Below are 16,419 nucleotides of genomic sequence, written 5' to 3' on the forward strand. Positions count from 1 at the left end.
CTCCAAACCCAAACCCAAACCCAAACCCAAACCCAAACCCAAACCCAAACCCAAACCCAAACCCAAACCCAAACCCAAACCCAAACCCAAACCCAAACCCAAAACCCAAACCCAAACCCAAACCCAAACCCAAACCCAAAACCCAAACCCAAACCCAAACCCAAACCCAAACCCAAACCCAAACCCAAACCCAAACCCAAACCCAAACCCAAACCCAAACCCAAACCCAAACCCAAAACCCAAACCCAAACCCAAACCCAAACCCAAACCCAAACCCAAACCCAAACCCAAACCCAAACCCAAACCCAAACCCAAACCCAAACCCAAACCCAAACCCAAACCCAAACCCAAACCCAAACCCAAACCCAAACCCAAACCCAAACCCAAACCCAAACCCAAACCCAAACCCAAACCCAAACCCAAACCCAAACCCAAACCCAAACCCAAACCCAAACCCAAACCCAAACCCAAACCCAAACCCAAACCCAAACCCAAACCCAAACCCAAACCCAAACCCAAACCCAAACCCAAACCCAAACCCAAACCCAAACCCAAACCCAAACCCAAACCCAAACCCAAACCCAAACCCAAACCCAAACCCAAACCCAAACCCAAACCCAAACCCAAACCCAAACCCAAACCCAAACCCAAACCCAAACCCAAACCCAAACCCAAACCCAAACCCAAACCCAAACCCAAACCCAAACCCAAACCCAAACCCAAACCCAAACCCAAACCCAAACCCAAACCCAAACCCAAACCCAAACCCAAACCCAAACCCAAACCCAAACCCAAACCCAAACCCAAACCCAAACCCAAACCCAAACCCAAACCCAAACCCAAACCCAAACCCAAACCCAAACCCAAACCCAAACCCAAACCCAAACCCAAACCCAAACCCAAACCCAAACCCAAACCCAAACCCAAACCCAAACCCAAACCCAAACCCAAACCCAAACCCAAACCCAAACCCAAACCCAAACCCAAACCCAAACCCAAACCCAAACCCAAACCCAAACCCAAACCCAAACCCAAACCCAAACCCAAACCCAAACCCAAACCCAAACCCAAACCCAAACCCAAACCCAAACCCAAACCCAAACCCAAACCCAAACCCAAACCCAAACCCAAACCCAAACCCAAACCCAAACCCAAACCCAAACCCAAACCCAAACCCAAACCCAAACCCAAACCCAAACCCAAACCCAAACCCAAACCCAAACCCAAACCCAAACCCAAACCCAAACCCAAACCCAAACCCAAACCCAAACCCAAACCCAAACCCAAACCCAAACCCAAACCCAAACCCAAACCCAAACCCAAACCCAAACCCAAACCCAAACCCAAACCCAAACCCAAACCCAAACCCAAACCCAAACCCAAACCCAAACCCAAACCCAAACCCAAACCCAAACCCAAACCCAAACCCAAACCCAAACCCAAACCCAAACCCAAACCCAAACCCAAACCCAAACCCAAACCCAAAACCCAAACCCAACTTGAATCTATCTTCTTTTTTACACCCAACACAAAAACGTGTTTCGAAGACATAAACAACAAGAATCGTTTGGTTAATTTAGAGGAAAAAATGGGTTTGTGGTCTCTCCAAACACCCGACCTTAATTCCATGATATTCTTCCTTCTGTAGCAAAATTCTTCAATATCTTTATTCTTAGTGACAGCAAGAATATTCATAAGAGTGGAATAACAGAATTTATTATGAAAGATATTGATATTGCTTATTAAAACAAAATGACAGAAAAACAATTGCGAGTATTTCAAAGCAATAATTGTTTTCCATTCGATAATTATGAAAATTGGTCATCACAACAAAATTCTACGCAAGACCAAACTGACAACAAAAACAACAATGGCGATGATGTCTCAGAGGTTGGTTCAGATTTAAGCTATGATTCCGTAGACAGTAATATCACTACAAATGGGGATGAATTACGTGCTATTGAAGCTGGACAAAAATTTTTCAAGCTAACAGAGAGACCTTTTCAACAGATCAGAAAAAAATATTAACAAGTGCAATCAGTAGCAACGGTTTAGAATTGATTTTCAAGTACACAATGAAACATGATGATGAGTCATTGAAAAGGGTGGACAATTGTACGAAGCGCCTTAATATTAATGGGTCCGTCTGTTGTTGGCAAGACATCAACTTTCGTGCGTTTGTTATGCCACAACCCTGGAATGATTTACATGAAAATGATTACAAGTACTTCAGAAGAAGATTAATCACATTTGCATTAGAAAAACTTTCATCAAAGAACTACTTTTTAGAAATCTTGTAATACTGAGTGAACTGCGCGACCACAACGATGGTGATTTTGATATTAATACACGTCCCCACACCTCAACTGGTTATTCATAGTCATAATTCCCAAAAAAAGGATTTCTCAGAGAGCAATGGAAGAAGAATCCTAATCGCAGAACTGGGTGAAAACATCGCACTTAAGAACGCTAAAAACAAGAAGAATCAAATAAGACGAGCTACTGTTGGTGGTGCAACCATCACAGGCATCCCTCTCATCTGATGAGGGAACAGGCGTTGTGGCATTGCCTTCAAGTTTGCCCGAGCAACTTGCAGCTCCTTTTCAAGAAGAAGACGAGATGGAAGATGTTGTGGTGAGAAGCAGAAGAAGAGGAAGAGGCACAAAACGAGTCAGGCCAGAGAGCAACAAATAAAGCTGTTTATTTTGTTCTAACGGTTGAAGAAGAGCACATCAGAACCATTCATACAGACCACAGAACTTAATTGGGCTTCAGAGGCAGAGTCATTCAAGATGAACACACAAGGAGGTAATTAAACTCATGTGGAAGTTTCTGCAGTATTTTTAGTTGCAACGTATTTTGGCGCCAATATCACCTACAAAAAAATGCCATCACTCCTTCTTAACGTCTCCCTTCCCAGACATACTGCTGGAAAAACTACTATTAAAGGTTTTGCTGAGTTGTTGGATATCACAGGAAACATCAAACGTTCGGATGAGAATGTTTGTGAAATGGTTGTTGAACACATCCAAAAGGAAAAACTGTCCTTTTTTTTAGGTACAGTTTTTGCTCATTTCCAGGACAAGAACATCGAGTTTCTTATTCTTTCCATCAAATACTTGGGAAGAAAGATGTACACATCATTCAAAATTATTGAAAACAAAGATTGGATGAAAAACATAACAGATTGTTCTTCGGACGATAACACTCCTCACCCAAAATATAATCTTCAACGTAATAACGAAACATTTACCCAGTTTGTGGAAGAAGAATTGGAAGTACTACAAGTACCTCCTAGTGATATTTCAGATAATGAAATCCAACGACAAACAACTGTCTTAAATAGTTTTAGATACAATATGCTTGAAAATAATGACCATTATATTTATGAAGTTATCACTCCTGGATTCAAAAAACAAGAGTTAGAAATCACCAAAACCAAAAGAAACTTGTATGTTGCTGGAGAGAAAAAACAAACCAGAACAGGCAGGGTAGTTTATTGTAAGATTCCTATTTCAGGACTATTCAGAACCAAAATTCCTCTTCCTCCTAATCATGGCAAAATATTAGGGGCAACTCAAGAAGATGGCTTGTTAGTTATTACTATGGCAAAAGAAACCTTTACAACTGAAAAAATATCAATTCAATAACCTTCTCTTGTCGAGGTCTTTAAATATTGCCATTTATTACTAAGATAATTATAAGTTCGTGTTATGTCAGATGTTTAGTTTGCTTTGAGTGTAGTTGTAACACTGACTCAGGGGGTTTTGTTACTATGGTTTCGAGATAATTTGCACCTGCAAAGAATTCTATTCTTTGCTTCTTTTGATTTTCAGGTCCCGGTTGTGGCTGGTATATGCATAGTGAGTTTATTCCTTGTCTCTAAATAGCCCGCAAGTTGGAAATAGATGGCAACAATAGATAAGTTTATGCAATAGTATGAGAAGTAATCCAACTCAAGACTCTGAACGAGTAGCTGTTGTTTTAAACGCACTTTTTATTTGGGTGATCATTTCCGAATGGGTTGAAATTTGAATGACAAACCTGTCAGCACTCTCGGTTTGGCTGTTTCTTACAGGCTCATTCGCCTCTTTTGGGTTCACAATTCGAGTTCTCTCATGATATTCTTCAATATATATATATATATATGATCAGTATGTTAATGGTGTAATCAAATACAAGTGGTTTCTTATTGTGATGGAATATTTGGCTTGTTATCCCAAGGGTTTTGTTCATCCTGTTTCTTAGAGAATTTGTTAATCTTTTGGAAGAACTCCTTCCGTCCTTCAATCCTGATGATAGATACGACGAAACAAGTCTCTCACCCATCTTTAAACGAATAAGGTGTATTGTAGACGCTACTGAAATTAGAAGTCAGAGTCCAGATGGTAAAAAAAGGCACAAAACGCTCTCTGTAAGCTTACAAAAAATGAACAAGAGGCAACCTAAACCCCAAAAAGGTATAGGGCATCTCATCACTGGAAATAGTGAGTAAGACATCCCAACTTGCGTTTAGACTTCTTCATGCACAAGTTCACCTAAAGGCGTCCCATGTAAAACCCTTAGGCTTCTCACTGTTTCGAGGTAGTTGTGAAGATTCTCTTGAGGTTGTCTTCAACAGCTTGTCTATTCAAGTTCTTGGCTGTTGTTTTTCCTCTTCGTCCTCAGTCCACATTTTTTCTGGCGTAGCTTTGGTTTGTTGTGGGTTTTTAAGGATTGGTCCTACCATTAAAATCGACAGGTGTCGGTTGATGCGTTTGAACCCTGAGAGGCAGTACTGATCTGTAGGTATGACACCTAATTGGAAAGGACAATTGAAATAGTGTTGTCGCTCTTGCGTAACAAAGATACAATCGCCGTTTCTGAACACTGCACACGAAATATTGTTCTTCAATTGTTATGCGTAGTCGTAATCGTCTGAAGATCGTGGAGGATCATATTTCTTACCAATTCCAAATCCACGTCCACCAATTTCAGAGTGTTTTTTCGAGAACACATCAAGCTTTGGGAATTTTAATAAAACAACGATCATAGGATGTTTTTATGATGTTTTCAATCCATCAAAACTTGCCAATTCGATTTATTGTTGCTGACACGTGAAGGAAACACCACATCACTAATGATGCCTCAACAGGTTTAATTGGAGCTACAAGAGCCATGGCGGTTACTTCTTAAAGTTTGTTACAAATGGAGGACTGGAATTGCGATTGAGTTGAAAAGACTCTTCACAATTGCATGATCGACATTATCTCTCTCTCAAACTGACATGACACACTTTCAAGTGAATACATAGCCACAAAATGAGAATTCGTCGCTAATGATGATGCACATCGTCAAAAATTTGATGTATTAGTTGCATTAACGTAAAATATTTCGCTAATGGTTTTTCAACTTCTTCAATTAGTCGAAAACAAGTAAAAAACCTTTCGATACATAGAAATCAATAATAGTGTCTCCGAATTTACATCAAGATAACATTGATCCAATTTGACGTCAATTCTCCAATACTTGTAATTGGGTGACAATTCAATCATTTGTTGCATTAATGATTCAGTTAAATTCGAAGCACTCGCAATCAAACCACATCCCAATAAATCTTGTCACCAGGATAGAGTTTTTAAGCTTTCAAATAAGTCAGCATGGCAGGATTGTTCGCTGTGACAGTCACTTGGATCGGTGATTGATTCAATCGTTCGAATGGGAAAAAGGTTGGAACAGCTGACGTTGCCAATGCAATATCACGTAAATAACAATCGGATGGTAATTGTATTTTTGTTAATTCTCCTTGAGGTTTTGCTTTTTCATTGTTAAAAACGACTAATTCTTGACGATTCAGATCGAAACTTGTAACAAGAACAGGAATGACTAAAGTCCAAAATATTGTCGATACAATTATAATTGAAATTAAAACTACCAAATCACCCAAATCACTTGCATAATATTTGAAATTAAATCTTGAATGATTGGGTGAAATTCCTGATCCTATTACATCAAAGCAGGAAGTCAAGGCAAAATTATCAGAAAATTATGAACGATTTGAAAGTGATCTTTTTGGAATATCCAGCTCAGAAAACTCGCAATAAATTCAGAATGATTTAAATCATTGATTGTATCATCATTATCACTTTCATAAATCTTATCATCACCATCACCATTTAATGTCATTTGGCAGCCATTTGGTGAATTGAAATTTTGAATGAGACATGACTAAAACAGAGTAATAATTTTTCTACAATTTCCCAAGGCCTTTTTTGTGACATTCAAATTGGAGTCTAATATTGGAATTGAATTTAACTTTTTATATTCATCAACAATTTTCAAAGTTTCTTCCGGAGAAATATTTCTTTGCATCACCGAATTGCGTATTCCTATGATTGTTATTCGTTCAAGATCCATTCAGGAATGATCATCATCATTCGTTTAAATTCCAACCAAATGAGATGACATTTTCATCATTCAGATGGAACCCAGTTGTGAACATTTTTTAAAATTTTATCAAAATGTTTTTGTTTAATTCTTGGAATCATTAAAAAAGCAAATAAAGACCGACTAAAGCAATTGCAAAAGTGACAATAGCAGATCCCCAACCCAACAGTGATAACGGAATGATTAAACCACTGGCCAGATCATTTTTGACATTTATTACACGCAAACCTAATATAAAACCAGTGAAAATCAAAGCAATAGGTGAAATCACATATTTACCAAATATTAGTTCATAGTGAATGACAAGATGCAAATCAGAGTTGGACATGATAATTTAATTTTTAAGAGTGGCGGTGTTAAGTTCACCTGAAGTTAGTCAGCATGGAAGAACTTGATGTCAAGGGTTCTTTTGAGTAGTTTCAAAGCAAGGAGTTAAACGAGTTTTCGAAGCATGGACTGAGGTTTGGAAGAATGATTCTTCAATGTAAATGATGAAACTGTAATGGGTCTTCACATTGACAATTTGAGAAGCTCGTCACTTGTCAATGAGAAATAAGAGACTTTTTTGATTGGACTCATTTCGTTGTTGCCTCACATCTTGTGAACGCCAAGTCTTTTTTTACTTGATCCTCATCATCATTTCTTCTTAAAATTATTGACTTGTATAAAGACAATGCTTTGAATCGACTTATTGTCTTGAATGGGCATTTAAAAGTGCCGATTTCATCAATTTCAAACTCACTTACCAATGTTGTTGTTTCTGTTTGCTGACATTTCATTGACTCTTCATCACGAGCAGTCACTTGTCAATCATTACAATCAACCGTTAAAATCAACAAAAAAAAATTTCACACACTCTCACTCGTCTCAAGACATCTCCTTCAACAACAAAAAGATGTCAACCGATAGTACCAACACCCCACCTCAAGTTCTCTCTCATTCCTCATCGAGTAGTTCTATCTCTTCGATGACCAAAGAAGCCACTCCAGCTCCTTGTTGCCACATTTGCAAAGAAGAAGTCGATGTCCTTCAAGAAGCTCGTTCTCACTGTGTCGATTGTAACATGTATTTGTGTGCCCGTGATGCTAAAATTCACGTCAAGAGAGAACCTACACATCATGTCATTGATTTGATTGGCTCAAGTGCTGGAAATAATTTGGGAGGAAGCGGAATTGGTTTGGGTTCTCATTTATTGGAACAAATGTCTCCTCGTACAAATGGTAATTTCGTCCCAAATTCAATGAGTTTTGGAGGTCCAGCTCCACTCTGTCAAAGACATCACATTCCAGTGAATACGTATTGTGGAACTTGCAAAAAGTTAGTATGCAGTGCTTGTGCGGTTGAAGAACACCGAGAAGGTCACAATGATGTGAATATGATTGCCAAAATTGAACCAGAAGAACGATCCAATTTGGATAAGTTGTTGACCAATTTGAGAGAAAGTATGAAGGATTGGGAAAATTCACATCAAACACACGATAACGAATTGGAATTGGAGAGTTCATTGATTGAGGAAGCTAGAAATAGATTGAAGGAAGAGGTCAAGGCAGTGTGTGACACATTGAGACAAAATTTGCAAGATCGACAGGATCAATTATTTGCTGATATCGATGAAATTACAAAAACTCAAACAAACTATGTGAAAAAGATCATTGAATTGAAGAAGGTTTCCGTTGACTATATGAGTGAATTCGACAAATTGCATGAAATGAGTGGTTATGAAATGATGGAAAGAAAATTGACTCGACTTCCTCAAACTTTGCAAGCATTCGAAGATTTAAAGACCTTCTTTAAGTATTTGACTTTGGATGAAGTTCATGACATTCAACTCACCAATACTGAAATCATGTACATCCAACGCGAATTGAAGAATTTGGGTGAAATTGTGAAAACTCCTCCAAAACAAAAGAGTGCCAAGAACACTGGAGCCCCATCGTCACAACAACAGCAGTCAACTCCAGGAACCACTTCCACTGAACCATCAAAGGTCGCCATGAATACTTCATCCTCTTCTGAGAGTAGTTCCTCTTCTACTTCTGTTACCTCTCATCCTTATGCTCCATTCTCAATGGAGTTCTCACATGTTGCCACTATTGGTAAAACTGGATCAGATGGATCTGGCAATGATCAATTCAAGGGACCATGGGATGTGAAAATTTCACACGGATGCAATTGTATTGTTGTGAGTGACAGTCGTAACAACAGAATTCAATTCTTTGACCTCAAAACTAGAGAGTATAAGGGTTCACTCAAGACATCAAAGTCTCCTAGATACTTGTGTATTGAACCAAGTAAGGATGGAAATGATTCACTCATTTTCTCATGTGACAATCATGCTGTCTACAAGTACAGTTTACCTAAAGTTCTCTCTAATGAGAAGAATTTGGAACCTGTTTGGGTTTCTGGTACACCAAAGAAGAAGGGAAGCGATATGAACTTGTTTACTGAACCAGCTGGTGTTGCACTTTGCAAATCTAAGAAGATTAATGCCTTGTTCCCAGAGGCCATGAACGAAAACACAATTCTTGTTTGTGATGGTGATAATCATCGTGTTAAGGTCTTGAGAGCTAGTGATGGTAAAGTTTTGAAGACATTCGGAGCTAAGAAGGGAGATGATAATGTGCAATTGGTTCAACCTGAATGCGTCTATGTGAGTGAAGATGACCAAATTATCATCACTGACCAAAGTACTCATAGAGTCCAGATTGTGACAAGAAAGGGAGATGAGTTGTCATGTATTAAGATTATTGGAAAGGAAGGACAAAGTAATTTGGAATTCACCACTCCTCGTGGTCTTGCAGTGGATGAAACTTCCAATCATATCATTCTCTGTGACTGTGGCAATAATAGAGTTCAAGTGTTCAGCCATGTCACTGAAGAATTTAAGCGTAATTTTGGAAATGAAGGAAAGGATAATTCACAATTCAACAAACCAACAGGTGTTTGTTTCAACGATGTGAATGGAGAGTTGTTTATTGCAGATTATCAAAATCATAGAATCCAAATTTTCAAATAAGGCTCAGCAACCAACAGTAAAGCCAACTAAGTCTTTTCAGCCTACAATAATGATTATTTTGAATACAACCTGTGAGTTGCAAACATGGACTCTCTAAAGCAAACACCGTGTGTTTTATGGAGCTTCACACAATTTCTTGCAGCAAATACGCCTTAGATTCAGATTTAAGAGAAGTTTTTAGCTTTGAAATTTCTCGGTTGTGAACAGTCCTCAAACCTAATCTCTCGTTAAGCTGCTTGTATTTTCTTCTTCTGGCTTTCTTGTTCGCTACTAACTTTTCGATTCTATCCCTCACAGAAGGAATGTTTACAAACAATTTTCTCAAGACAGAAAGTAAAGCAACCACGTTCATTCGCTTTACAATCTTCTTAAAGCGTTCTGAAACCAATAATAATTCAAAACAATAGCTCATTATTAAATGTAGTAATCCATAGATAATAATTCTGACTTTGTAATACATGGGCAAATGCATCAATTGCAATACCGACTTGAGCCATGAGCATGGAACAAGTGTGAAATAGCACGTAAAAAAATAAAGAATAGTCAAGCACATGACAAAGTAGAAATTATCTGTTAGAAGGGTTTTCTTGAAAGGCTTGCTAATGCTTAGACTGATCGCACAATTGATTGTGCAAAAAGTGGAAATCAAAAATATAATGGTCGACTCATAACTCCAATAATTCTTCGTGACATCTTTAGATGGATGCTCCAATAATTTAAGCCACGAGTCAATGTTTCCAATTTGATGAATTTCACTCCACACAAACCCAATCATGGAAAAACTTAAAATTATCTGTCCAATCCAACTCAAAATCACAAATCTTGATATGAGAGAGGTTGGAGGCCGCACTCTTTTCAATGTACTTGTAGCTTTTGTCCGAGTCATCAACAAAATGGTTGGCAATATTACAAACATGTCTACATATAAATATTGAAAGTCTGACAGTTTGCTGTTCTTCTGAAATAGAATTAAGACTGAAAAGAATTGGATCAAACAGTAGAGAGACATGTACTTGAAGACTTGAAATGAAGACCATAATGCGGACCGTCCCTCTCTCATTATTGCCATTACACAACTGATGCTAGGATTCAAACTTGTAAAAGGTGCTGCCAAAGAAGCTTCAGATTCACTACTGAGCGACACTCCAACGTTGGCCGTTTGTAGTGCTTTTGCATCATTTTGTCCATCTCCACACATCATGACGTAATAATCTAATTTTTGGAATTCTTCAACAATTTTCATTTTGTCGCTGGGTGAAAATCTTGAATAAATTCTGCAATAACTCATTAACCGATGAAGAAGGGTTGGAGTGCCAATATTCACATATGGAGTTTCAAGTTTTTGTTGTTTGGCAAGCTCCAAATCTGGTAAATGTCTGTTATAGATCATGTTAAAAATAGTTCCTGTCACAGCCAATTCGACATTGGATCCAAAGGACTCATCCCCATTCATTATTTGTTCTGAAGTAATAACATCTTGCTCACAGTCTACATTTCTCCAAATAATATTTTCATGCCAATTTGAGGATGCTTCATCGACCTCGTCAGAGAAAAGCTCGCTAAGGTAAACTTTTTTGGAGCTTGGTAAAATGTGACATTTTCTGGCTACTGAAATTACAGTATAAGCATTATCACCTGAAGCTATTACGGATCTGAGATTTGCTGCAATCAACTTTTTGATCACTCTAGATGTATCGGCTTTCAACTTATTCTCCAAACAAATGAGGCCAATGAAATTGAGATCCTTCTCTACTTGTTCACGCTCCATCTTGTCAATAAATTCATGTATATTGTGGATTGTGTGAGAATCTGCAATTTTTCCGTATGCAATAGAAATAACGCGATATCCTTTGTGGGAATACTTATACAGAGTTTGAGCGAAATTGTGTGGGATTGTGGATGGTTTTGAAAGCTGCTTAATCATTTCCGAGGAGCCTTTTGAAAAACAGAATATTTCCTGTGATTGTAAATTCATTGCTATCACTGACATTCGTTGCAGTGATGACTTGAATTGAAATATCTTCAAAATAGAGAATGAATGTTTGTTGTCAGGAGAAATGACAGTCATAAATTCATTGTTGTTTGAGTCTTCGATTCTCCATTTGCACGACTCGAAAATTTTCATGTCCAAAGGATCTCCCACAATTTTTGTGACGCCTTCAGTCGTGGTAAGGTTGCACAAGTCATGACAGGTGGCCATTCCGAAACTTAAATAAGAACCATATTCAAAGCTGTGAAGAAGATGACTGAATGACCCACAAGCTGGGTCGACCTGCACACATCCATGAAGGTCTAAATTGTCACTTGTTAGAGTGTTAGTCTTGTCAAAAACAATTAACTTGATCAGTCCAGAGAAACTAATTCTTTGGGGAGCAATACAAAATATTCTCCACGACTCTTTTAGCCTTGCAACAGCAAAAGATATAGTGGTGGTGATGGCAATTGGAAGCGCAGGAGGGACAACAATTGTAATCAGAACAATATTTTCCAATATAATTCTCAACAGAGAAACATGAATTTTGGCAAGATTAATAACTGTGAAAAACACTCCAACAAATCCAGCAATTGACATTATTCCCATAAATTTAAAACTATCTCTATATAATCGAAAGTTATTAGGTTTCGGATATATGATAGGTAATAACATTCTACCCTTAGTTGTTTGGAATCCTGTATGAGTGACCATTGCTAACACTTTGCTTGGAAAATTATTATGATAGTATAAGGAGAAATTATGATGTGATCCCGAAGCTGGTTTAGTCATGATAACATGAGTACCCGCAAATAATGTGGAATTTGAGAGATCGCTCTTTAAGAGATCTTTGTTGGAATAGGGGACATGTATCTTTTTCACAGGAGTACTCTCACCAGTCATCATGGACTCGTTAACAATCACCTGCCCTGACAGCAACACAAGATCACAGGGAATAGTCATTCCATTCTCAATCTCAATCATATCACCTGGAAGTAGAAGTGAAGAATCAATCTTGGAATATCTCGTCTGTCCATGGATCTGATCAATCATGTTGACAGAAAAACTTAAAGAGGTCATTTCTCTTAGTTTAACCATTGTCTTTCGGGTTGTGTACAAACTTATCAAGCCTGATAATGTACTAATCACTGCAATGGCAATAGCATAAATGTAATATTCAACTAAACACCAAATGCAAACACTGAAAATCTGAAAGATGTAAAATGGATGAAATATCTCATCCATTGCCAATGACAGTATCGGTTTGACAGGAGTCTCAATAACATTTCGTCCAAAAATCTTGCCTCTTATGTTTCGATCATGATCATGCAAGTAGTGTATGGCAAGACGATGAATTGATTCTCCATTGAATAGACCTTCACTTTGTTCATTGCCATTCGATTTTAACGACTCTTGCAAAGAAAAATTACATGGAACAAAGCAATCTCCCTCTTCATCGTAAATAAACGTCACATATCGGAATTTAAAGTAAATAATCTCAATTTCACCTTGCTTTTTACCATCATCCGTGTGAATACGAGATTTTTCAATTTTGCAACAGTTCCATTTACCATGAGAGCCGTCCATTGCATTGACATTTGTTCTGCTACACAACAGAATAGCATCTGCCTCTTTAAAAGATTTGCAATATGAATGTGTCATCCATGTTTTCAGCCATGGGAACCATTTACAGAGAATAAGCAGAAAGCCAAATGTAATCATTAAAACAAGCCAAAACAACCATTCCAAATAGAGATTGTGCTTGAGTGCAAAGGTGGAGGAAAAACCAAACATAATTTCTTCTTCATCCGACAAAATTTGAGGAATAGAACTGTTTGTTGATGATGAGGTAAAATTTGATGAAACATTCCCATGTTTTTCATGATGATTTAATTTCTTCTTTATCCATTCCAAACATGCAACAGCAATATCACTGAAAGAACTGATGTTGCTGTAAATATTAACTTCCTCCTCTTTGCAAGAATCATTCCGAATCATCACATTTCGGGATGTAAATCTTTTTAAAATTTGTTTGTTGGTCCATTCCGATGATGATGGTGGTGGACATAATGTTCGATCGTTCAAGTCCAGCCTTGGTTTCAACGTCGCGTCAGCCAAATCCTTAGGATCGTCCTCAACCTCTTGATGAACATCATCGGTGAATATTTTTTCTTGTTGTTTGTTTCCATTGATGGTTGTTGACGAGAATAATTCTTGATCGATCAACTCAGTGGAGTATTCATGGTGTGGTTGATGTCCTTCTTGGCGTTGTAGTGGTGGTGTTATGGTGGTGGCTTGGTTGTGGAACATTTGTTGCAGCCACTCAATTTTTTAGTTCGGTCCTTTCATTTGACATTTAACAAGTTGGTTCACTTGAGGTCGCACACTCAACGTTTTGGGATTTGAGGACTCAACTCATTGTGCCACAATAAGGACATGTTTCAATTATTATGATTCAATCGTTTACTCATTGAATTGTGTTTTCAGTGACAATGCTTTAAAGCCTGTTCCAACAATTTCCAGCAAAACCAAGACAAGATCATCAAACTTCATCTTCAAAAAATATCAAAGACGTCCTCACCGATCTTCTTGCGAACTGGGAACACTTTCAAATCAATTAGAGGTGATCATCGCATTCTGTATTCTTTTAGTTTTTGATAAGAATTTCACTCTCAGCAGAGATCTCTATCCAGATTCATCATCTTTTAATTTATTCATCCTCTCATCCTTTCATCATCGTCATCGGACGAATTACTAAAAATCAATATAATGGCACCACCTCCTTCTGTCCAACGAAAAAGCGAGCAGCAAGCAACTCTGCTCAGACAACGTATGCAGAAGGTTCAAACGAGAGAACGAATTTTGGCAAACATCAGACAAGAGCATTGTGCCAGAAAAGTGAATCCCGTATGGGCCGAATCAAAACCTTCTTCTCCAACTATTAATATGGTTAGCACAACAACTAACAAGGAGGAAAATACTGAAACTGTAATGCACTGTGCTCTCAATAATACACGTAATTTTGTGAAACAATATTCTGCTCACAATAGAGTTACACCCGATAAGAGAAGAAAGAGAGCTCCAGTGTCAAATCAAGTTCGTGATTTATCTGTTTTGGTGGCTAGCTTGGACTTGGAGTGGAATAACTTCCAAACAGTACTCGAATCTACCACACGTTTTAGACGATTGTTGTCAATTGAGAGAAATCCTCCAATTGATGAAGTAATTATTTCAGGTAAGTCGTCCTGCCTCCCATCGGTTTTTTGTTTCACATTCCACTTTTAAACGATCATCTATTTTTGTGTCAACATCATTTCTCAACATGATTAACGTTGAAACAGGTGCTGTACCATATTTTGTGCAATTCTTAGACATTGCAGAAATTCAAAAGTATTATAATTGTGATTTTGGGGACTCACCTAAACCACCTGGTTTTAAAGAAGGGGCTTTTGATGAAAGCAAGAGAACTATCAGTGCCTCTCAAATACATCAATTACAGTTTGAAGCTACATGGGCAATCACAAATATTGCCTCAGGCACTTCTGAACACACACGTTACGTTGTTGAGTTAGATTGTGTACCAAAGATTATTAATTTATTATCAAGCGAAAACGATGATGTGAGACAACAAAGTGTATGGGCTCTTGGCAACATTGCAGGCGATTCTGCAGCATTGAGAGATTTGGTTTTGACAAAGGGAGCAATGACAAAAGTACTCAAATTGATTAACTCTGAAAACAGCGCTCGTGTGAAGCGAGATGGTAGGTTATTGTAATATGATCTGAAATATCTCATCTTGAAAAATTTTCTTATGTGTTTACAACCAATATTCGTGTCTCTTTATTGGAATTTCAATGATGATCCTTAAACAGCAACTTGGACTCTTTCTAACTTGTTCAGAGGTAAACCTGTACCAGAATGGAGCTTGGTGTGTGAGGCAATTCCAACATTGACCCAACTTCTCTATTCTTCAGATGAAGAAATTCTTGTTGACACTTGGTAAGTTTAACAAGCAATTTTTGTGCACTTTTCCAATCTGACTTATAACTTCATTCATTGAAACTCTTCAACAATTTTTGATTATTATTTACAAAATGATTATTATATTGCCACCCATGTATATATCAGCTGGGCAGTATCATATGCATCTGACGGACCATGTGACCGAATCCAGGCTATCATCGACAACAATGCTGTTCCAAGACTTGTAGAATTATTATCTCATCCAAGCAGCAATGTTCAAACACCAGCACTCCGAGCGATCGGAAACATTGCAACAGGTGACGATCTTCAAACACAAACTGTGTTATCCTGTGGCCTTTTGCAAAACCTACCACCTCTCCTTAATCATGCAAAGAAATCAATTAGAAAAGAAGTGATGTGGACCATTTCAAACATTACTGCTGGTACCAAACAACAAATTCAAGCTGTTATCGATGCAAACCTTATTCCTATCATTATTGAAAAGGTCAAAACTGAAGTTTTTGAGGTAAAGAAGGAAGGTTTTTGGGCACTAGCAAATACTTGTGAGGGAGGATCAGGTGAACAAATTGAGTACGTTGTTCAGGCAGGAGTCATTGAGCCATTTTGTGAGGCTCTTTCTTTGACAGATGCCAAGATCTTAATGGTTGTATTGGAAGGTTTATCTGCCATTCTCAAATATTATCAAACCTCTGATAAACTCGCTGTGGTCACTGCTACCATAGAAGAATGTGGCGGCTTAGACTTGATTGAAAAATTGCAGACACACCCCAACAATGATATTTACGAAAAAGCTTTGGAAATTCTGGAAACATACTTTCCTTCAGAAGACGATGAAGAGTCGAAAACAGATAATAATGTTGCTCCAGCGCCAGCCTTCTCATTTGGAAGTTCTAATCCAAGTGGAAATGGAGGTTTTACATTTTAAAGGATTTTAAGCAATCACTCAAAGCAATTTTATAAATTAATACTTATTCATGATCACCCATTCATACAAGAAAAATGTGAAAATTAGGTGTAGTAG

General features: G+C 37.9%; 5 protein-coding genes across 5 annotated transcripts; 3 read left to right on the forward strand and 2 right to left on the reverse strand.

Moving 5' to 3' along the window:
- Window positions 1-1,629, reverse strand: FDP41_008085 (uncharacterized protein; the record flags this gene model as incomplete). The annotated part of the gene is made up of 1 exon (XM_044711900.1): window positions 1-1,629. A coding segment is annotated over one exon (1,629 nt), but the record flags the coding sequence as incomplete, so codon positions are not given.
- A 1,256-nt stretch (window positions 1,630-2,885) lies between these two features.
- On the forward strand, window positions 2,886-3,650 carry FDP41_008086 (uncharacterized protein; the record flags this gene model as incomplete). Its single annotated transcript, XM_044711901.1, has 1 exon — window positions 2,886-3,650. One exon carries the CDS (start codon window positions 2,886-2,888, stop codon window positions 3,648-3,650), a length of 765 nt encoding a protein of 254 aa, XP_044558095.1.
- Window positions 3,651-7,321: 3,671 nt separating this feature from the next.
- Window positions 7,322-9,442, forward strand: FDP41_008087 (uncharacterized protein; the record flags this gene model as incomplete). The annotated part of the gene is made up of 1 exon (XM_044711902.1): window positions 7,322-9,442. One exon carries the CDS (start codon window positions 7,322-7,324, stop codon window positions 9,440-9,442), a length of 2,121 nt encoding a protein of 706 aa, XP_044558096.1.
- A 124-nt stretch (window positions 9,443-9,566) lies between these two features.
- Window positions 9,567-13,724, reverse strand: FDP41_008088 (uncharacterized protein; the record flags this gene model as incomplete). Its single annotated transcript, XM_044711903.1, has 1 exon — window positions 9,567-13,724. The coding sequence occupies one exon, from the start codon at window positions 13,722-13,724 to the stop codon at window positions 9,567-9,569; it is 4,158 nt and encodes a 1,385-aa protein (XP_044558097.1).
- Window positions 13,725-14,183: 459 nt separating this feature from the next.
- Window positions 14,184-16,323, forward strand: FDP41_008089 (uncharacterized protein; the record flags this gene model as incomplete). The annotated part of the gene is made up of 4 exons (XM_044711904.1): window positions 14,184-14,649; window positions 14,756-15,175; window positions 15,287-15,413; window positions 15,543-16,323. The coding sequence occupies 4 exons, from the start codon at window positions 14,184-14,186 to the stop codon at window positions 16,321-16,323; spliced, it is 1,794 nt and encodes a 597-aa protein (XP_044558098.1).
- Window positions 16,324-16,419: the final 96 nt, after the last annotated feature.

Source organism: Naegleria fowleri (genome assembly GCF_008403515.1).
Source record: "Naegleria fowleri strain ATCC 30894 chromosome Unknown tig60, whole genome shotgun sequence".
Taxonomy (NCBI): domain Eukaryota; phylum Heterolobosea; class Eutetramitea; order Acrasida; family Naegleriidae; genus Naegleria; species Naegleria fowleri.